Raw genomic sequence first — 22,647 nt, 5'->3', positions numbered from 1 at the left:
TATTTTTTAACATCTTTATTGGAGTATAATTGCTTTACAATGGTGTGTTAGTTTCGGCTTTATAACAAAGTGAATCAGTTATACATATACTCATGTTCCCATATCTCTTCCCTCTTGTGTCTCCCTCCCTCCCACCCTCCCTATCCCACCCCTTTAGGTGGTCACAAAGCACGGAGCTGATCTCCCTGTGCTGTGCGGCTGCTTCCCATGGCTAGTTGTCTTTTGTCTTGTCAAATGTTTCACAATCTGGATTGTCTGATTATTTCCTCATGGCTAGATTCAGGTTAAAATTTTTTGGCAAAAATATGTCATGGATGATATGTATTGCTCATTACATCACATCTGGAGTGACAGAATGTCAATTTGTCCCATTATTTGTGAAGCTAACTTTGATCATTTGGTTAAGGTAGCTCCCCCTAGATCTCTTCACTGTACAGGTTCTGTTGTAGGCAGAATTTTGGCTCCCATGACCTTCTCTCCCTGTGAATGTGTTATATTACATGGCAAAAAAGACTTTGCAAATATAATTAAGGTTACCAATCCAAAGCAGGGAGATTGTCTTGGATTACCTTAGTGGACCCAGTGTAATCACAGAAGCCCTTAAAAGTAGAAGAGGGGAGGTCAGAGAGATTCAAAGCAGAAGGATTTGATGCTTTAGAGCTTGGAAATGGAGAAGATCATATGTTAAGGAAATGGGACTTCAGTCCTACAATTGCATGGAACTAAATTCTACGAACAACGTGAATGAGCTTGGAAGTGAATTTTAGATGCTCTTCCCCAGAGCATCTAAAAAGGAATGCAGATACTTTGATTTTATCCCTGTGAGACCCTGAGCAAAGAATCCAGCCATGCAGTGCTGGACTTCTGACCTACATAGTGTGGAATAATAAATTTGTGTTGTTTTAAGCCTATAAATTTGTAGTAATTTGTTACAGCAGAAATAGAAAACTAATGTAGGTACCTTTCCTTTTGTAATTAATATGTAAACTGTGGGGTGCTACTTTGAGATCATGTGAATATCTTGTTTTCCATCACTCAAGGATCATCTATTGATTATGCTTATCTGAATCAGTTATTACTTTGGTGAGTACAAAACGGTGAGTTTTGAATTCTAGCATTTCTTGTAGATTTATTAGCTGGTGTTCTTCTATAAAGAAGAGCTTCCCCCTGCCATTTAAAAGCATCACTATGAACTTATGAATTCTCTTAAAATTCAGTGTATTATCCAATACTATTAATGTTCTTTTGAAATTAAGTTTGGCAACTTCGAACATAAAATTTCAAAATTATATATATTCACATTCTATGCTCAGCAAGTCCACTGATAGGTTTATACTCAATAGGAATGTACACATGGTTCAGCAAATGATATCTACTAGAATGTTCATAGCAGTACTGCTTGCAGTAGCTAAAACCTGGAAAATAACCAAAAGTTGATCAACAAGGTAGAAGGAATAAATTGTGATATATTTGATATATCCCACAAAGGAATGTCATACAACTAAGAATGAATGATCTACAGTGACACACAACAATATGGATGAAACTCAAAAAGTTAATGTTGAATGAATTTCCTCATTCTGGTAAAGGGTATATACAAAAAAACCACAGGGACTTCCCTGGTGGCACAGTGGTTAAGAATCCGCCTGCCAATGCAAGGGACATGGGTTCAAGCCCTGGTCCAGGAAGATCCCACATGCCACAGAGCAACAGAGCCTGTGCGCCACAACTACTGAGCCTGTGCTCTAGAGCTCGCGAGCCACAATGACTGAGCCTGCGTGCCACAACTACTGAAGCCCGTGTGCCTAGAGCCCGTGCTCCGCAACAAGAGAAGCCTCTAGAGCTCGCGAGCCACAATGACTGAGCCTGCGTGCCACAACTACTGAAGCCCGTGTGCCTAGAGCCCGTGCTCCGCAACAAGAGAAGCCACCACAATGAGACGCCCACGCACTGCAACAAAGAGTAGCCTCCACTTGCCGCAACTAGAGAGAAAGCCTGCATGCAGCAAGGAAGACCCAACGCAGCCAAAAAAAAAAAAAAAACGCAAACAAAGCCACAGCTAGCCATCATACTTAATGGTGAAAACCTGAGTGCTTTCCCCCTATGATCAGAAACAAGGCAAGGATGTCTACTCTCACCACTTCTATTCAACACTGTACTGGAAGTTTGAGCTACAGCAATTAGGTAAGGAAAAGAAATAAAGGGCATTCAGATTGGAAATGAAAAAGTGAAACCATCTCTGTTTGCAGATGATATGATCTTGTATATAGAAAGTCCTAAGGAATCCATTAAAACACTATTAGAACTTATAAGTGAGCTCAGCCAAGTTGCAAGGTACAAGATCAATATACAGATATCAATTATATTTCTATAGGATCAATGAAAAAATAAGGAAACATTTTATTTACAATAACATTAAAAAGAGTAATATACTTGGGAATATATTTATCAAAAGAAGTACAAAACTTACTCTCTGAAAACTACAAAATATTGTTGACAGAAATTAAAAAAACCTTAAAAAATGGAAAGACATCCCATGTTCACAGTTCAGAAGACTTGATATTGTTAAGATGGCAATACTATCCAAATTAATCTATGGATATAAGGCAATATCCATCAAAATTCCAGCTGTCTTCTTTGCAGAAATTGGCAAGCAGATCCTACATTTCACATGGAAAGTCAAGGGACCCCAGAATAGTCGAAAGAATCTTGAAAGAGAAGAACAAAGTTAAAGGACTCGCATTTCCAATTTCAAAACTTACTACAAAGCTACAGTAATCAAGAGTGTGGGACTGGCATAAGGACAGACATATAACTCAGTGGAATAGAATTGAGAGTCCAGAAATAAACGCTCACATTTTTGGTCAGCTGATATTTGACAAGGGTGCCAAGACAATTCAATGGGGGAAAGAATAGTCTTTTTAATAAATGGTATTGGGACACTTCATATCCATTTGCAAAAGAATGGATTTGGACCCCTACCTCACACCTTGTACAGAAATTAACTCAAAAATGGATCAAAGACCTAAATATAAGAGGTAAAACCATAAAACTCTTAGAGGGAAACATAGGTGTAAATCTTTGTGACCATGGATTAGGCAATGGTTTCTTACATATGACACTTAAAGCAGAAGCAATCAAAGAAAAAATAAATTGGACTTTGTCAAAATTAAAAACTTTTGTGTATCAAAAGACACTACGAAGAAAGTGAAAAGACAGCTCATAGAACGGGCAAAAATATTAGCAGATCTTATATCTGATAAGGATCTAGTGTCTAGACTCTACAATAAAAAGCCAATCCAATTAAAAATAGATGAACGATTTAAATAGATTTTTCTTCAAAGAAGATGTCCAAATGGCTAATAAGCACATGAGAAGATGCTCAACATCATTAGTCATTAGGGAAATGCAAATCAAAACCACAATAAGATACCACTTCACACTTATAGGATGGCTATGATAAAAAAAAAAGATGGATTATAACAAGTGTTGGTGAGAATGTCGAATAAATGGAACCCTCATAATACTGCTGGTGGGAATGTAAAGTGGTGCAGCCTTTGTGGAAAACAGTGTGGCAGTTCCTCAAAAGATTAAAAATAGAGTTATCATATGATTCAGCAATTCTACTCCTAGGTATGTACCCAAAATAATGTAACATATATGTCCACAGAAAAACTTGTATACTAATGTTCATAGCAGCATTATTCATAATAGCAAAAAAAAAAGGGAAAGAGACAACCCAAATGTTCATTGGCTGATTAATGGATAAATATTTTTTTTCCATACAATGGAACATTATTTGGCAATAAAAAGGAATGAAGTATGTACTTATACATGGTAGAACATCAGTGAACCTTGAAGACATTATGCTAAATGAAAGAAGCTGGTTCACAAAAGACCACATACTGCATGCTTCCATTTAGGTGAAAATGTCTAGAAAAATAGGCAAATTTGTGGAGACCGAAAGTAGAATTGTGGTTGCCTAGGGCTGGAGTGAGGGGTTTGGGAGGAAATGGGGAATGACTGGAAATGGGAACAGAGTTTCTTTTTGGGATGATGAATATGTATAAAATTGATTGTAGTAATGGGTGTACAGCTCTGTGGCTATACTAAAAACTAGTGAATTGTTCACTTCAAAAGGTTGAATTTTATGGTATGTGAATTTTATCTCAATTATCAAAAGAGTACATACTATATGTTTCCATTTATATAAAGAACAAAAACAGGTAAAAAAAAATCTAGGCTGTTAGAAGTTGGGACAGAGGTTGCCCTTGTCAGAAGGGAAAGTAGTTACTGGAAGGAAGCATGAAGGGGATTTCTGGGGCACTGATAATGGTTTGTTTCTTGATGTGGGTGCTGTTACAGGAGTGTGTTCATTTTGTGAGCATTCATTGAGCTGTACACTTATGATACCAGTGTGCACATTTCTCTGTGTATACCATACCTCAATAAAAAGTTAAAAAATTTTAAGCTCTTAAATGAAAGCAACATAGGAAAATATTTGAATCGAATATTACAGAAGAAAGGTTAATATCTATATAAAGAATTAATTCTTATTTATAAGGAAAGCATCAGGACCCAAATAACTAAGTTGGAAAAAGAAAAGATATGAATAAACAATTTCCAAAATAAATAGTAATTCTAAACAGAATGCACTTCTACTTTTATTTTATTAGCAAATGACTTGTTTAAATTATAGCTATGCTGGTGAGATTGTGGTAATGTTGCTTTGCTGTAACATGGCTGATAGCACTGTAAACTGATAAAAATCCTTTGGGAAAGCACTGTAACAAGTATCAAAATTTACAAATATGTTCATTATCTTTGACTCAATAATCCCAATCCTGGGAATGAAGCCTAAGAAAGTAATTCAACTAGAGACATTGTATTAATGAAGGTGTTTCTTAGAACAAAGGAAAACTGGAAACAACCTGAATAAATGGTTAAATGGTTAAATAAATAATGGTACATCAGTGCTGTGGAATAGTATGCAACCACTAACAATGATAATTTTGAATACTAGAAGTAATTTGAAAAATATTTATTTGATCATGAAATCAGAAGCATGCGAAATTATATGATAATATTGGGTGGGTTTTTTTCTTTTTTTGCAGTTTTCATTAGTGTTAAATTGTTTTATATTAAAAACAAACAAAAAAATTCAATGTTTTGCACCTGGCCATTATACCACAAGAAAGAGTTAATGAAGCTGGAGAAATCCATAATGGTAGAGGACATCATGGAACTTCTGGAAAAATAAAAGCTGAGGAAGGAAATATGGTTGAATTCTACAAATTCATGAAAGGGATAGGTAGGTGAATGAGAAGAGTTGCATAAAATCTTGGAACGCTAGAATTAGAGAGCACCTCCTAATGCTTCTAGTTAACTGATCAAGTTTTTATTGAATAATTGAATGCTTATTAAGTCCACTGTTAACCTGCACATGCTAGGCTGGTCTCTACATGGGACCCTGACTTTACTTCATGCCTCAACCCCTTGCAAACTAAGAGGCCTTCTTTATATATTCCAGTCTGTACCAAGGACTTCTTTCCCTAAATATTTACAACAGCAATTTGTCGATTAATCTCATAATTGAATCAATCACCTAATCTAAGTAACCAAATAATTATCATACACACTAAAGTATTATTCTGAATATGAATTAAGTTTTTATCGAATACTTCCCATGTGCCAGGCAGGAAGAGTTGACTTCATAATCTCATCTAAGCATCTCAACAACCCTGTGAAACGTGTATATTATATCCAAAAACTGAGGCTCAGAGATGTTAGGTAATTTGCTCAAGGCCACACAGTGTCTGAGCTGGAAATTTAACCTAGGTCTAACTCCAAAGACTGCACTCCTAACCACTAGGTAATACAGTTTCAATTGTATTGTGTGTGTTTTCTTTCCCGAACTAGATTTTTAAGACTACGAGGGCCAGGATTTTATTTTCTGTATCCTTTGTAGTCTCTTCATTGCTATGCTAGCTGCTATACACATAGTCCGTGCTCAATGAATACTTAAGGAAAGCCAAAATGGAGCTGTAGCTAGCTGAAACTACCAGTTACTTCAAAAAGGATTTATATTTTAGATAGATTCATTGGTGACGTATTCATAATGGATTATTTAAAGGAAACAAGGATATTTAGGCCCCTCCTTAATCCCTGAGATGTCTTGGTGGAAGAGAACCACACCTTCACAAACTTTGGTGCTCCGTTCTAAGAACTGATTAGGCTGGATGGGGTTTTAGAGTCTGACACCTGGTGTGATCTTTCTTTGATTCTTTTGCTCCTCTTCTGTTTCCCAGAAACTGCTAGCCTAAAAGGGCTTGTCTCCATGCTGGTGCTTCTCCTGGTTTGGCTTTGCTTGCTGCCATGACTCCTTTTCTTGTGCATTTAAATGAGGTATGGTACCCATAGAGGCCGGTATTGAAGTCCAATACATCAGGTTTTACCAGTAAGGTGGTCAACAAATAATTATGGTGTATGTCAGGCAAGTTATGCCTCTGAGCCTCAGTTTACTCATCAGTAAAATGGAATTAAATAAGCTCCCTCCTCTAATATTTCAATATTGTCAGAATTTCATAGTTAATATTTAGTTTAACATTTATAGGTAGCTGGAGGTACACTATGGAGAGACTGGGGCCTAGAAATCTAGATGGGATTAATTATCTGTGTACAGGTGGTGGTTGAAACCATCTTCCATTCTCCTGCTGACTGCATTAGGAAACACCCACAGTTGAGGGTCAGGGCTGAGGGGTTGGCGTCAGATGGCTGTCCACAATCTGGTAGGGTCCTTGGGAAAGATTTCAGGGGTGAGGTAACCTCATGTAGAAAAGAAAGCTTAGTAAGAATGAGAGTTGAGTTGGAGACTCCCCGGTGCTGTTTTCCCCTCCACCTCTCACCCCCCTCCCCCACTCCTGCCAATCACCGATTCTGACTATCAAGGCACAAAGGTAGAAAATCCCCTGGGGTTTCAGGCCAGGAAGCCTCTTATTGTCCGGCTCTGACGCTGAGCGAGGAGAATGGGAAAAGGCTGCCCTCCCCCCTTTCTCGCTCCCTGCCACGCTGGTCTTGCTTTTGCAAGTGGGAAGCAATGTCAGGCCCCACACAATCCCTTTTGCAAAGCTGGAAAGAGAGAGAGGGCGGGCGAGAGAGAGAGAGAGAGGGTGTGTGTGTGTGTGTGTGTGTGTGTGTGTGTGTGTTTGCAAAGCTGGAACAATGTAGAAATGTCCAGTGCTTCACTGTTTTGTTTTAAAAAGTCATCAATTCAACCTAAATTTAAGAATTACACTTTAATAGTAGCATTTTGCCAATACAGAAAGGACGTATCATCTAAGATCAAATCATATGAGAAAAAGTTCTTCTCTATTACTTGAATAAGGGAAAGAAAAAAACACAAGACAAGAATCCACAGTGATAACAGTTATATTAAATGTTGAAATAAAAATTACTTTTCATTTACATCTGGAATTGAGATGTCCAATCTCCACTGTTTCTCCAGAGAACAGGAAAAAAAATCACCTAAAAACATGGAGTTTTTTTATTGGGGGTGGGATTCCATGACGTTACCGGCTCCGCCTCCCGGTGTATAAAACGTCCGCTTGGCGCGCAACGACCCCAACAGCAGCTTTGAAGCCTGAGCAACCGAACTCGGCAGCCCCAACCCAACTCGGCTGAACTCAGCCTCACCGAACCCTATCCGAGACGCTCCGCCGCCCTGGGCTTGCAACAGCTCCCCGGTAAGCGTTGGGGGCCGACACGTGTGTCGGAGGGGGCGGGCGAGGGTCTGGGCATACCTAGGATTCTCTGGCAACCATGGCATGCAGTTGCATCAACACGGCCGTGACCTGTTGCTGGCAAGACCCCAGCCCTGGGAGCCAAGGCTCCCATTTCCACCTCAGCCCCAGACCTTTTCTAGATGGGGGCATAAGAAACTGGGAGCTGAGTCGCGGGGCATAGGGCGGAACCCCTCCTCTCGGGTGTGAGCAATTTCTGGCTGCTCAGGGGCCCCTCTCGGGGGGCGTCTCCAAATCTTTAGATGTCGAAGCCTCGCCTCACTGTTGATGCTTGCTGGTCAGCCTTGCGGGGCGGGAGGAAGTGGGGGAACATTTGCTTACCCTCCTGGGCGATGGCAGCGCCAGTTACACAGTGTGGGCTTGGAGAGGAGGGATGGAACTGAGTCGGTGCTCACTTTTGATCTGTAGCCGAGGTCGGTCCCCCCTCCCTCCGGGAGATCTAAGAACCTTGCTTATTTGAAGCCCTGGGGGCGAGCGCCGAAAAGGAATGTGGGTATTGGGTGTGAGAAGGGGGTTCTCCCCAGAGCTGCAGGCCTTTCCTGGGTTGAGTTCTGTTTAATCCCCAAAGAGCCACAGGCCAGGGAACGGACACAATTGAGCTTCTCTGGCTCCTGGGTTGGGGTCTAGGATAAATGCTATAGTTTCCCCGCCAAAGAAAGAAGAGACTAATATTGATTGAGCACCTACTAGGTGCCAGGCCACTGAACTATAGGGAGCTTTCACATGCCTTTTCTGAAATTAGTCCTTCCACAAACCTGTGAGGTATTATTCCTACTTGCATATGAAGACACTGAGGTTAGAGGAAAAGTGACTTGCTGTTGTCCCTTCAACATCCTCCTCCCTTCCCCCCCCCAGCTCCTTTACTTGGTGGAGTGGGTATTGTAATTCACTCTTCCAGCTTAGGGATAATGAGCCCTATTGAAGGTCTTTTGTCTTGTTTTTCACCAGATCCTTCCTAGCTTCCTCTTCAATTCCAGCTAGAATGCTGTGGCAGGAGCTTTGCAGATTTGGTCAAAAGCTGGTACGCAGACGTACACTGGAGCCAGGCATGGCTGAGACTCGCCTTGCTAGATGCCTGACCACTCTGGATTTAGTGGCCCTAGGTGTGGGCAGCACATTGGGTGCAGGTGTGTATGTCCTGGCTGGCGAGGTGGCCAAAGATAAAGCCGGACCATCCATTGTGATCTGCTTTTTGGTGGCCTCCCTATCTTCTATGTTGGCTGGGCTGTGCTATGCAGAGTTTGGTGCTCGGGTTCCCCGTTCTGGTTCTGCGTATCTCTACAGCTATGTCACTGTGGGTGAACTCTGGGCCTTCACCACTGGCTGGAACCTCATCCTCTCCTATGTCATCGGTGAGATGGTGGGGCAGGGGGGAACTGGACAGCCAATGAAGGGGCATGGAGTCAGGAAATCTGGGTGGAATGGTGAAGTGAGGTGTTCATCATTCGCAGGACTTAAATATCCATAAATGCGTGTATTTGTTGGGGGGCTGGGAGGGTTGAAGTTGTGGAGAAATTGTTTGTTCTACTTACCTCTGTCTTGGTGTCCTTAATTGACTGGCTTTGGTTCTTAAAAGGTAAGAATAGGTGAAAATAGCAGGTATTCTTGTGAGACTGGTCTGGGGGAGGGAGGAGAGGAGAGAGAAAACTTGACCCCGTGTTTCTGCCTCTGGTCCACCAGGTACAGCCAGTGTGGCCCGGGCCTGGAGCTCAGCTTTTGACAACCTGATTGGGAACCACATCTCTCAGACCCTGCAGGGGAGCATCTCACTGCACGTTCCCCATGTCCTCGCAGAATATCCAGACTTTTTTGCTATGGGCCTTGTGTTGTTGCTCACCGGTGAGGCAAGGGACAGGGACAGTGATGGGGGTGGGGCTAGTGGGGACTAGGCCTGGGAGCTTGTGGAGGTGAGAGCAGTGAGAAAGAAGAAGCTGGGAAGGAAAGGTCTGCACACAGAGGCAAGGAAACAAAGCTTGGACTGAGGCCTTTCTTTCCCACAGGATTGCTGGCCCTGGGGGCTAGTGAGTCAGCCCTGGTTACCAAAGTGTTCACGGTGGTGAATCTTTTGGTTCTCGGTTTTGTCATCATCTCTGGCTTCATTAAGGGAGATCTGCACAACTGGAAGCTCACAGAAGAGGACTACAAACTGGCCATGGCTGGACTCAATGACACCTATAGGTTAGGAGATTCAGGAGCTGCAGAGCTGGGAGCATGACGGAACAGAGGGATCTGCACTGAGGGATTCCGGATTGGCAGTGGGGAGGAATGGGAGTCTAGGCCTTGAAGACCCAGCTAAATAGCTGGGCCTTAGAGAAAAGGAACAAGAGTTGGCTGAACACGCTCTTACCTTTTCTATCCCTTCTTTCACTTTAGCTTGGGCCCTCTGGGCTCTGGAGGGTTTGTGCCTTTCGGCTTCGAGGGGATTCTCCGTGGAGCAGCGACCTGTTTCTATGCATTTGTTGGTTTCGACTGTATTGCTACCACTGGTAACACAGTCATTCCGTTCTGTCTGGGGCTTGGGCATCTGCGTGTGCTCAGGCGGCACGTGGGTTGGAGTGGTAGAGGAGCGAGCCTGCTTCTCTGATTCAGAACCTTGTGCCCCTTCCTGCAGGGGAAGAGGCCCAGAATCCCCAGCGTTCCATCCCCACAGGCATTGTGATTTCACTCTTCGTCTGCTTTTTGGCCTATTTTGGTGTCTCTTCGGCACTCACGCTCATGATGCCTTACTACCAGCTTCAACCCGAGAGCCCTTTGCCTGAGGCCTTTCTCTATTCTGGATGGGCCCCTGCCCGCTATGTTGTAGCCATCGGATCCCTGTGTGCTCTTTCTACCAGGTCAGTGTCAAACGTTTGTTCTCCTGTGCTGTCAGAGTCTCAGGTGATAGCACTCCACACCAGGGAATACCCCTTAAAAGGCCCTTAAGAAGTCCCTAAAACGGCCGTGAGCAGAAGGTGGAGACTCCTTAAGCTCACAGTCTTGAGGAGAGAGATGCCCAGTCAACGCCGCTCTGGGCGTACTTCTCTCCAGCCTCTTGGGCTCTATGTTCCCCATGCCTCGGGTGATCTACGCGATGGCAGAGGATGGCCTCCTGTTTCGTGTCCTTGCCCGGATCTACACCGGCACACACACCCCCATCGTGGCCACTGTGGTCTCTGGCATTATCGCAGGTGAAAACTCGTCTTTGCCCTTCCCCTAGTTGTTTCACCAACTCTGTTCACTTGGCTTTTGCCTTCGCTCATGTTTTCTGCCCATCAATTTCAGCATTCATGGCATTCCTCTTTGAACTCACTGATCTGGTGGACCTCATGTCAATTGGGACCCTGCTTGCTTACTCCCTGGTGGCTATTTGTGTTCTCATCCTCAGGTGAGACTCCTTTCCTCTGCATACTGTGGTTTGGGTTTTGATTCTGAGATGAGGAGTGATGGGGATGTGCTCCTCCTTCCTCCTCTTCCTTCATCATCCTGACTTTCCTTGAGGAATATGGATATCCCTCCCTGCCAAAAAGAGTGGCTACCCTTAATGGTGACGAGGAAGGTTAAGCTGCCTGGGAGAAGATGGTATAGTGGTTAAGGGATGTTCTTAATACTGCCATCTTCCTCTTGTCTCAGGTATCAGCCTGACCAGGAGATGAGGAATGAGGAAGGTGAAGTGGAGTTGCAGGAGGAGAAGATCCATGAAGCAGAGAAGCTGACCCTACAGGGACTATGTTGTCCACTCAACTCCATCCCGACTCCACTCTCTGGCCAAGTTGTCTATGTTTGTTCCTCACTGCTTGGTGAGCATTGGCATTTTTCTCTTGGGTCAGCACGATGGGAAGGAGGGGAGTGTGTGGCATTTGGTGGCTGAGAGAGGGTGACCCTCCTTGGAATGGGGTGCCTCATGTCTTAATATGTTGCTCTCAAGAACTGGTTTTGATGTTTCTCAACTTGACCCTTGAAGCTCTACTGCTGAGTGTCCTTTGCCTGGTGCTGGCCCAGTGGTCCACTCCACTGCTTTCTGGAGACCCAGTGTGGACTGCAGTGTTTGTGCTACTCCTGATGCTCATTACTGGGATCACTGGAGTCATCTGGAGACAGCCACAGAGCTCCACTCCACTTCACTTTAAGGTAAATGACCTTTCTCCCCTCCACCAACCCATCTTGGAAGAATAGGTTCCAGATACCTTGCAGTCTCATACATATTCTTTCATCGGACAAGAAGGGAAAGAGATAGGAGATACCTAGGCCAAAAATGTCTTCTCTGGCCCTTCCTGTTCCATTTCCACAAATTCTGCATATTCTTGGAGTCCCATATGAGGTACACTACATGAATGGACACTGAAATACACAGCATGAGTAGGAGTCGGACTCTCCCTTTCCTGGCTTGAGTAGGTTAGGGATCTCTTTCTATATCACCCTGTGGTCTGTACAAAGAAGATTTTGCTTTGTTCCCAGGTACCTGCTTTGCCTCTCCTCCCATTAATGAGCATCTTTGTGAATATTTACCTTATGATGCAGATGACAGCTGGCACCTGGGCCCGATTTGGGGTCTGGATGCTGATTGGTAGGTATCCACTTGGGAAGAGTAGGCCTCTCGGGTCTCCTTTCCCGCCTCCTTTCCCTCTTGGTCTCTAGTAGGAGCCCTATTAAGCCTTTACAGGCCACTATTTTCCCTACCTCACAGCTACCTTTCCCTACTAGGGTTTGCTATCTACTTCGGCTATGGGATGCAGCACAGCCTGGAAGAGGTTAAGAGTGACCAACCCCCACTCAAGTCTAGGGCCAAAACTGTAGACCTGGATCTCAGCAGTGCCTGTACACATTCGATTTGACATCATCACACCTGAATGCTGTCTGTTCTCCTTGCACAATAATGGAGAGTACTCCTGACCACACAGAGAGCTAGGCTTCCCATGGGATGTTGGTGGGGGAACACAGATAGAGCTCTGTATTTATTGTGGAGTGAAGGATGTGTCTGCTCTTTCTTGTCTTTTTTTTTTTTTTTTCCACTCGTCTACTTTTTAACTGTATCTGTAGCTGCTTACTGGCTTTTAAAAATTATTATTAAAAGAAACTAGAAATAGAAACTATGTCTTGTTCTTTGCTTGCTAGAGATGATATGGAGCCTGACTTTCAGTGTGGAGAGCTTCAGATAAGTGTCCTTTGTTTGCTCCCGTCACCACAAAAGTATCTGCTGTGCCTGTGTGTGCTTCTTGTTGGCTTGGGGTTTGAGTAGGGTGGTGTAAGTAGCCATCAAGTCTAGTCACACTTCAAGGAACGATCTTGAGATATGTTTTCCCCTTGCTACACAAAAGGTTAGGTTGTGAATAAGTAGACAGCAACACTCGTCTCTGGGATTTGGGGGTGGACTCTGATCTCAACACTGGCATTGGTCAGGGCCTACACTGAGACCATTGTCTTCTGTTCCACCCCTTCTAGTTGGACCAGTCCCAGACTCCTATGACTGCCTGGACAACAGAAATTTTGGCTGTGGTGTTTAGTACTTCTGGGAAGGGGTGGACAATAGGAGAGGATGGGTAAAGGACTGTGTATATGTATAGCTACTGGTTGTTGTAAGGAAACAGAGGTTAGAGCTGCTCAGACCAAGAACTATTCATTCCTCCATTTACTCAACAAACATATGAGGAGCTCCTGTAAAATGCTAGGCCTGTGCTGGGTGCTGGGGATACAAACATGAATAAAACATAGTCCCTGCCCTCAAGGAACTCACGATCTAGTGGGGGAGACAAGCAGGTAAACAGGAAACAATGTGATTTGTCCCAGGGCAGGGGTAAGTGCCGAGAGCTTCAGAGGCACAAAGAAGGATGTGCCTGACCTGAGTGCACCCTGCGGCTTGTGGGATCTTAGTTCCCTGACCAGGCATTAAACCCGGGCCCTCGGCAGTGAAAGCGCGGAGTCCTAACCACTGGACTGCCAGCAAATTCCCTTGAGTAGGTGCTTATGAAGTGGACTGAGGGAAGGGCTTATCTGCCAGTGAACACTGTGCACAAAGCTGTGGAAGTGTAAAAAGGCGTACTGTATTGGGGGTATGACATAGAGTTTAATGTGGGTGGAGGGCAGCATATATGGGGTTGTGGTGAAAGGTAAGAGACCACACGAATGGCCTTGTATACCCTACCTAGGAATTCAGATGTTATCTTAAAATGGTGTGTGTGTGTGGAGTGGGGGAGGGGATGTTGTCATTGAACGATTCCAAGCAAAAGGGGTGGTTGGATTTATTAGTCTGGCAGCAGCAAGGAGGATGGCTTGGAAGAGGGTGGGGGAGGTTAGAGCAATGTGATAATAGCTGCCATTTATTCAGTATTTATTTTATGCCAGATACTGTGCATACAATCTCTTTTTAGTTCTTGCAATGACCCAATGAAGTAGATGTTATGGTAATTATTTTTTACAGATGAGGAAACAGGTTTGGGGTAAGAAATATGCTGTAGGTCACATAACTTGGAGTGATCAGGGCCGGGATATGCACCCAGTTCTGACTCTGCAGCCTGTGCTCTTTAACCACTGTGCGACATTGCTAGCAGTAATTAGTTAGGAGAGCATCATGGTCATTTGGGCAAAATATTTCAGGATTTTTGGTCATTTGGATGTCGGAGGTAAGAAAGAAGCGGACGACTTAGATTTCTGGGTGAACTTTCTGGGTGAATGATCAAATTATTAGCCAAGATGGGGAGCGTAAGAGGAAGAGCATATCTGGGGAAAGATAAATTCAGTTCCAGATATGCTGAGTTTATAAACATGTACGTGAGTTTAGCTTCATATAGGTGAAGATACATAATCACCCATTGGAACTTGGAGCTAGGCTAGAGGTCTAGGCTAGAGTTATAGATTTAGGAATCATCAACTCAGAGGGCAAATGAGTATGTAATGGAAGCTGTGTGTGGGGCTAAAGATTGCCTTGGGGCAAAATAAAAAATTTTGAAGCACAAATGATATCATTTCCTTTATGTACAAAGAACTCATAAAAAATAAGAAAGATGAATAACTTGATAGAAAAATGAGTACAGGATATAGTGTTCAGAAAAATAATATAAGATACCAACAAATATAAAAAAAGATACTCAACCTCACTCAACAAGAAATGCAAATTAAACCAACCATGAGAATTCAGTTCTTACCTTCCAGACTGGCAAAACAAATATCGATGACAAGGCATTGGCAAAAGTGAGAGTAAACAGGCAGTCTTACGCATGATGGGGATATACATTCTTGTGACTTTGCGGAGGGTAATTTGAGGATACCAGAATTAACACATTCTTTTTGATCTGACAATTTCATTTATAGGAATTAAAAAATTTACGTATATGAGGATATTTACAGTAACATTATTCATAATAGCATAAAACTTGGAAGCTACCTGATGTGCACCGGCCAGGAACTAGTTAAGTTATATTAATTCAGTGGAAGACATACAGCCATTTAAAAGATGAGATCTTGCTTTCCTGGATATAAAAGCTCATTATAAATCTAGGTTAAATAAAACAACATGGCATTTACTCAAAAAAAGAAAAGAAAAGATAGAATTATATGTGCCAAGAGGTGATATGGAAAGAGCTCCAAGTCACACTTTAAGTAGAGACAAAACAAAACAACAAAAACCCCAAGGTGCAGAATATTTGTGTGAAAGAGCAAGAGGATGCATTTATACCTATTTCTTTTTTTCTGGAAAAATTAACCAGAAACCTCTGGTTTCTCCTCTGTACTTTTTCAGTTTTTCACCAGGTACAAACACTATTTTATTTTTTTAAAAATTAAAAAGAAAATTTTTTTTTTGGCTGCACGTATGGGATCTTAGTTCCCCGTCCAGGGAGGGATCCAACGTGCATCCCCTGTGGTGGAAGCGTAGAGTCTTAACCACTGGACTGCCAGGGAAGTCCCCAAACATTAGTTTTAAAATTCCTTAAAAAATCATTATGATAGTAAAAGATTGGAGGAACTCTAACATTGAAGTGATACAGGAGGAGGAGGACTCAGTGTAGGAGGAGGTGGAGACAGGAGAGTGACGTGGAAGTCTAGAGAGGAAGGGACCTCTCAGGAGCAGTCAACAATGCCAAATGCTGCCTAGGGAGCCGAGTTAAATAAGATGAGGACAGAAAGGGTTCATTGGTTTTGTCAGTTAGTAGGTAATTGATCATTTCAAGAGCAGTTTCTGTCAGATGGTGGGGGGGACTGCAGTGGATTGTGAATGGAGGGTGAGGAAGAGGACCTGGGCTATAGGCGAGCATTTCAGGGCACTGCTGGAGGGAGCTGAAGGACAGGTTTAGGTTTTTTGTTTTGTTTTGTTTCAAGATGGGCAATTCTTGCATTTACACGCTTAAAGGAGATTGTCAGTGGAGAGAGCGATAAATCCCGGCACTACTGTTTAAAGAAATCTTTTGTGAAGGAAGGAGTAGTTCTTTGATTTTGGTACTCTAGGTCTTTTTTCATTCACTGCTGTGTTTCCCAGACCTCAGACAGGTAAGTATAACCTTCATGAATTTTTCTCTTTTTGTGTAATTCCTGTACTATGGAAAAAAACACACCAATTTTTAAGCTTAAATACACTTCTTTAAAAAAGAAAACATTTTACCACTATCATAAGTGGAAAACAAAGTATTTTCCTAATACACATTAAAATATCCAACTATTAAAAAATGTTTGGCTGTGCACCACCTAAAATAATCACATACACCATATTTTGGAAACAGTTAACACAGTGAATAATATCTCCGTAGGACACTATGCTTGAAGCTGGAGTAGAAAATTGCTTTAGGCATGGTCTAATCTTGATCTCCTCAAGGAGCCAGAGATAAAATTGGCCCAAATAAGTACAGACACAAAGTGGGAAATAATAGGTATCCTAAGAGAGGCCTGAACGAAGTACCATGGGAATTCACATGAAGGAGTTCTGTGAAGTCTTCATGGAAGCTGAGGCTTTTAAGCTGTGCTTTAAAGGATGGGTAAAATATGTAATTTCAGATATGGTGGGAGAGCATTTCAGGAAGAGGGAACCTTGTGCACAAAGGCAAGAAGATGGGAAAGTTTATAATTCAGTTTGCCCAGAGCCTAGGATTTTGAAGTGGTGAAGTGGAAAAAGAGGGCAGGAAAGGCAGATTCCAGTCACTCTTGAACTCAATTCCAGGGCCTGCAAGTAAAGGGCAGGAAGTGTGTGGATGAGAGTGTTATACTATGTGAAGGAGAGAGTGGGTCTGTGATTTGTTTCAATGAATTAACCTCAGCTACCTACTCATATGGTTATACCCTAGATTTTGCCAGAATGTCACCTCTGAAACCACTATTTCAAACATCAAATTCTCTGTCTACATCTTCTCAAGCTCCAGCTCATTTGCTCAAGTAATCCCACTGCAACAATTCTTTGACCTCGTGAATCCTGCAATTCACTACTCCTCTGCTCCCCAGATACACCTTCTCTGTGTTTATCAGTTTCCTCCAATCTTTTGCTTGTTCCCTTTACCACTTAAATTTCTGAATTTATTATCATTATCACTCTTGCGAATATCTTCACCTCACTAGGCAATACTCCAGAGTCCTCTCCACCCCACCCGGAGGAATCCAAACATCTTCTCCATACTTTCACCTGTGTAGCTCAGGATTGTTGGAGGCAATCACACAGCTGGGCAGGTTAATGATCATCAACCTTGACCAGGCCCTCAAAGATTTCTGCCGGAAATCATCTTTTTCTCTCCGATTCCCCTGCTCTCTGAAACAACTGTTTCTTACCTTCCTCACATTCTTCAAATCTCTCCCTCCTACTCTCTGCTGTTGACTTTGCCTCATACTTTATTGCAAAAACGCATGCCCATCAGATAAAAACTCCCTCATCTTTCTGTGGATTTTTCTTTTAATGGAAATAGCTTTTCTTTTTTTCCTCTAATGATAAAAATGTGTTCATTGTAGGACATTGAAAAACTGAAAGATATAAAGAAGAAAGTAAAGATTCTCCCAAATCCCAACACTCAAAGATAAACATTGTTAATATTTTGGTAAATACTGTTCCAGACATTTTCGTTCAAATATGCATACATACGTGTTATCTTTTCTGTGAGACCTTTTCAGTTTACGTATTAGTGGGATTGGTTGGTCGCTGTAGCCACTTCTGTCTCTTCCCATTCACACCCAGGTGGAAACCATCCCAATAGTTTTCTTAAATTGAAGTATACAGTTGATTTACAATGTTCTGTTAGTTTCAGGTGTACAGCATAGTGATTCAGCTTTGTTGCAGATTCTTTTCCATTTATAGGTTATTATAAGATATTGGCTGTAATTCCCTGTGCTATACAGTAAATCCTTGTTGCTTATCTGTGGTATGTGTAGTAGTTGGAACTCCCTGTAGTTTTTTTAGTCACTCAAATCTATAAAATTACACTTTTTAAAAATTAGTTAATTAATTGATTTTTATTTTTGGCTGCATTGGGTCTTCATTGCTGTGTGCGGGCTTTCTCTAGTTGTGGCGAGCAGGGGCTTCTCACTGCGGTGGCTTTTCTTGTTGCGGAGCATGGGCTCTAGGTGCGTGGGCTTCAGGAGTTGTGGCACGCAGGCTCAGTAATTGTGGCACACGGGCTTAGTTGCTCCGCAGCATGTGGGATCTTCCCGGACCAGGGCCCCAACCTGTGTCCCCTGCATTGGCAGGCGGATTCTTAACCACTGAGCCACCAGGGAAGTCCCTACACCTTTTTGAGCAGTTGGTAACTTTTTTCTTTTTTTAAACTCAACGGTAGGATATAGGCATTTCCCAAGTTTTATACCTCTACGTTGTTTTCACAGCAGTGTTTTTAAAGGCTGTATAAGTATGCCACTATATGGTACTAATGTACACTAGGTTGTATAAATAGTCCACATTTAACTAGGTGAACACATAAGAGATTTACAACGCCTCAGTGAACATTTCTGTTAATCTAACTTTGCAAAATTTTCCAATTTCTTCTTTAGGAAAATTCCTAGAAGAGGAATTGTTGGGAAATGGTACACACATTTAAGACTTTGATACCAATTGCCAAACTGCCCTCCAGAAAATTTGCAGTAATTTGTACTCCTAACCAACAGTGCACAAGAGTGCCTGTTTTGTGCATCTTGTCAATTTGAGGTTTTGTTAATCTTTTTAACCTTTGCCAATCTGATAAATGAAAAAAATTCACCTTGCTTTATTATTTGCATTTCTTTGATTACTGGTGGGGTTGAACATCTCTTCATGTGTTTATTGGCTATTTATATTTCTTCCTGTGCAAATTGTCTGATCATGTCCTTCGCTGATTTATGTGCTAGACTATTTGTTTTTTTAATTTTAAGAGCTCTTACTGTTTATCTGTTACATATGTTGAAAAAATCTTTTTCTAATCTGTGGTTTGTCTTTCAACCTTGCTTATAGTACCATTCAGAAGATTTTAATTTTTATGTGGTAAAACTTATCATTATTTTTCCTTTTGATTCTGGTTTCAGGTCACGTTTAGATCTTGTCATGTTTATAAAATACTCACCCAAACTTCCTTTAAAAGTTTTATGATTCAATTTAATCTTTGATGAATCCAGAATTCATTTTGGTATATGAAGTAAGGCAGGGATCTGGTTTTATTTATTTTTTTAAATGGCTATCCAGTTGTTTCAATACTTTTTCCGGACCAGCTCTTTTCTCCACTGATTTGAATCATTTCTATATATACTCGGGCCTGTTTCTGGACTCTATCTTGTTCCATTTATCTGTCGGCATGCACTATTACCATACAGTTGTATTTACGGTAGTTTTAATATCTGGTAGAACAAGCCCCTGTCCCTTACTTTATTATTACTTTTGATTTTAGAATTTTCCAGACTATAATTGCGTATTTACTCTGGAGGTGTTTTTCTTCTTTTAACAAGGTGTAATGCTACCTTCTGCACTACTTTGCATTCTCGGTTGCTTACTCTCTTTTAATCCAGTCTATTAATGAGAGTCTTAATAAGCGCTCATTAGAGTCCAAGCTGTTCACCTGCCTTATGTAACAATCTTAGAGTCCAAGCTGTTCACCTGCCTTATGTAACAATCTCTTTCAACATTTCTGCACTAAGTTGTTAAAGGGTTGCAGTGGAAAATTTATAGTTTATGCTAGGGGTAAGGTAAGATAATTTACAGCATGTTGAGTGCTGCCTAATGGTATTTTACTACTCACTCTTGCATGTCCTCTCCAATAGGTATCTGCTTCTTTTATGATCTCCTTTCCTCTTCTCTCTCTCTTTGACTTTTTTTTTTCTGTCTCTTAATTCTCATTTACTTGTAACATCTAGAGAGACCATCTAGATCAAAACCAAAAACATTGGGGCTACCCATACAACATAAGGGTTTTTTACCCTTTCTGAATATTTTCCTTTATTCCACTGGCCCTTTCAGTGCAGTGGTGCCAGCTCAGTAAGTAGCTCTGACTTTGGAGTCTTATTTGCAGTCAGTATTAATCAACAGAGTCATTTGATTCCTGTATGCCTGATATAATCTTGGATAATATAATATCCATTCTACTACAGACATTATTAATCACTAAGAGCTCTAAAAGGACCCCTGTGGGCTTGAGAGCTGAGGTCTAATTATTGTCCTGTTTCTTCATCTGTTCATCCATGAACAAAGGAGTTATGCTAGAGCCAGGAGCTTAGGTGGAATGATAGAAGTTGGGAGCCCTTAACTGCCAACCAGGAAATGGGGAGTGATAATGGGAACTAACATTCTTTAAGTACCTACCATATGCCAGCCACTGTTCTAGATGCTTTATGTACACTATTCCATTGATCCAGAAGCCTAGAATTACTTTTATTCCCATCTTACAGATGGGGAAATTGAGGCACTGAGATTCTAAGTAGCTAGCGCCACCTCACGCTGTATGTAGTGCGTGAGGATTCGGTCAATTATGGGATACCACCAGACTTCTTCCCCTAATTTAGCAATCTAGGATTGTGAAATATATATCAAGTTGCAGGATTTAATAGAGGAGGATCCAAAAGAAAAGTAGTTAATAGCAGTACTTCCTGTTTTCCCCCTTTTCTTCACTATACTATCTGATCTAGATGCAGAAAATTTTGAAGAGGGAAAAGAAATTATTTTTAGAAATCCCATCTTTTCCACGATAAATAACGACTGACTCTGAGACTCTCAGGGTCAGGAGGCAACTCTGTTAGTGTTCCCATACTTGAAGCCACAATCTCTTCTTCATTTTGTTAGCCAGCTCCACATCTGGCTTGACTGAGGTGCACAAGGCTTAAAAGAGGGGTATGTGAGGGAAGGGGTGGGAGGCTTGTTAATGCTTTGATTTGGCATGTCCCCAAATTTGGAGGCCTCATGCCTTAACGCTGCTGTCTCCGAGTTGAGATTTCAGTGGAGGCCAACTCCTTGGTTGCAAGCATCACTCGTAGATTTAGCTGGAATCAAACATGTTCACATATATATATATTCCACACCATCCCTGAAACCATTTGTTTGGAGTTGGGTAGGACCCCTGCCCTTGCTGTGAGCCTGCAGGGGAGTCACTGGGTAGTTTCCTTCAGATTTGACAATGGCAGAGCAGCAGAAACATGTCTTGGAACTACAGGGTTTTTCAGTCTCCTCAACTTTTTTAAAAAAAATTAATTTGTTTTTATTTTTGGCTGCGTTTGGTCTTCGTTGCTGCTCGCGAGCTTTCTCTGGTTGCAGCAAGCGGAGGCTACCCTTTGTTGCTGTGCATGGGCTTCTCATTGTAGTGGCTTCTCTTGTTGTGGAGCATGGGCTCTAGGTGCGTGGGCTTCAGTCGTTGTGGCTCTCCGGCTCTAGAGTGAAGGCTCAGTAGCTGTGGTGCATGGGCTTGGTCTGAGGCATGTGGGATCTTCCCAGACCAGGGCTCGCAAGGGCTCGAACTCGTGTCCCCTGCATTGGCAGGCGGATTCTTTTTTTTAAAAAAAAATAAATTTATTTTATTTATTTATTTTTGGCTATGTTGGGTCTTCGTTGCTGTGTGCGGGCTTTCTCTAGCTGCGGCGAGTGGTGGCTACTCTTCATTGTGGTGTGCGGGCTTCTCACTGCGATGGCTTTTTTTTTATTGCGGAACACGGGCTCTAGGTGCAGGGGCTTCAGTAGTTGTGGCTCACGGGCTCTTAAGAGTGCAGGCTGAGCAGTTGTGGCGCACGGGCTTAGTTTCTCCGCGGCATGTGAGATCTTCCCGGACCAGGGCTCAAACCCGTGTCCCCTGCAGTGGCAGGCAGATTCTTAACCACTGCGCCACCAGGGAAGCCCTCCTCAACTTCTTATGTTTCTGACTTTTGCACTCTTGAATAACCAGTGGGCAACATTGTTTACTTTCCGTTCCTTCCTCCCTCCCTCGTTCCCTCTGTCCCTTTTCTTTTTCTCTTTCTAAGGCCTGCTCTCCTCTTTTCTGTAACCCTCGCCATCTGCACTCTTCCTGCAGTAACTGCAGTATGTTTCAGTATTGCACTATACTCCCGCACTTTCATTGATTCTCACCCCGGCCCTCTGAACTGCATCCCCAGAACTTCACGCCTGGACTGTGCCCAGAAACTCAGGCTTCGAGATGAAGGGAAAACGTGTCAGTTGGGAGAGGCCTTTCATTGACATCACTATGGGGGGAGGAGCTTTCCAAGCGTCTTCACTGGCACTGTGGACTTGGTTTGCGCAGGGAGCACTGCGGCGTCGGCTGTCCTGGCGGAGGTGTACAGGTTAGTTGTTTTTAACTAGCAAGGAGACGAGGTCGTTAGGTCAAAACTTTTTAAAGTGGCCCTGAGGCAGTGATTTTGAACTATGGAGCTGACTCTCCGGTGAAGGAAGACGGGAAAAGACAGGGTTTGGGGACTTGGATGAAGTATGGGGAGTGGTGCGGTGGTGGGGGTGAAGGGCGGTGGG

General features: G+C 42.5%; 2 protein-coding genes across 4 annotated transcripts in view; both read left to right on the top strand.

Annotated features, from left to right (window-relative positions):
* Positions 1–7,596: 7,596 nt before the first annotated feature.
* Positions 7,597–12,859, top strand: SLC7A3 (solute carrier family 7 member 3). 3 transcript variants are annotated; one of them, XM_007114456.3, is made up of 12 exons: positions 7,597–7,742; positions 8,748–9,151; positions 9,480–9,638; positions 9,800–9,977; positions 10,173–10,285; positions 10,411–10,633; positions 10,827–10,966; positions 11,061–11,163; positions 11,409–11,575; positions 11,740–11,906; positions 12,234–12,342; positions 12,480–12,859. In XM_007114456.3, exons 2-12 carry the CDS (start codon positions 8,782–8,784, stop codon positions 12,608–12,610), a joined length of 1,860 nt encoding a protein of 619 aa, XP_007114518.1. In that variant the 5' UTR covers positions 7,597–7,742; positions 8,748–8,781; the 3' UTR covers positions 12,611–12,859. The 3 variants fall into 3 exon arrangements, with proteins under 3 accessions (XP_007114518.1, XP_007114521.1, XP_007114520.1); XM_007114459.3 differs by having other exon boundaries at positions 8,748–8,926; positions 9,486–9,638; positions 12,480–12,757; XM_007114458.3 differs by having other exon boundaries at positions 8,748–8,926; positions 12,480–12,757.
* A 9,529-nt stretch (positions 12,860–22,388) lies between these two features.
* Positions 22,389–22,647, top strand: part of TEX11 (testis expressed 11) — a 374,728-nt gene continuing 374,469 nt past the window's right edge. Inside the window, exon 1 of the mRNA XM_028482531.1 lies at positions 22,389–22,463. The gene's annotated coding sequence lies outside the window, so the exon portion shown is untranslated. The remainder of the gene's footprint in view (positions 22,464–22,647) is intronic.

Source organism: Physeter macrocephalus, chromosome 21, assembly GCF_002837175.3.
Source record: "Physeter macrocephalus isolate SW-GA chromosome 21, ASM283717v5, whole genome shotgun sequence".
Classification (NCBI taxonomy): domain Eukaryota; kingdom Metazoa; phylum Chordata; class Mammalia; order Artiodactyla; family Physeteridae; genus Physeter; species Physeter macrocephalus.
The sequence above is the reverse complement of the archived record's forward strand: the minus strand, read 5'-3'. Positions and strand labels throughout refer to the sequence as shown.

Excerpts from the sequence above, each read along its gene's own strand:
- SLC7A3 (XM_007114456.3), top strand. The coding sequence starts at position 8,782 with ATGCTGTGGCAGGAGCTTTGCAGATTTGGTCAAAAGCTGGTACGCAGA. Across the intron at positions 11,576-11,739 it reads TGTTTGTTCCTCACTGCTTG|CTCTACTGCTGAGTGTCCTT; the intron begins GTGAGCATTGGC and ends TGACCCTTGAAG. Across the intron at positions 11,907-12,233 it reads CCACTCCACTTCACTTTAAG|GTACCTGCTTTGCCTCTCCT; the intron begins GTAAATGACCTT and ends CTTTGTTCCCAG.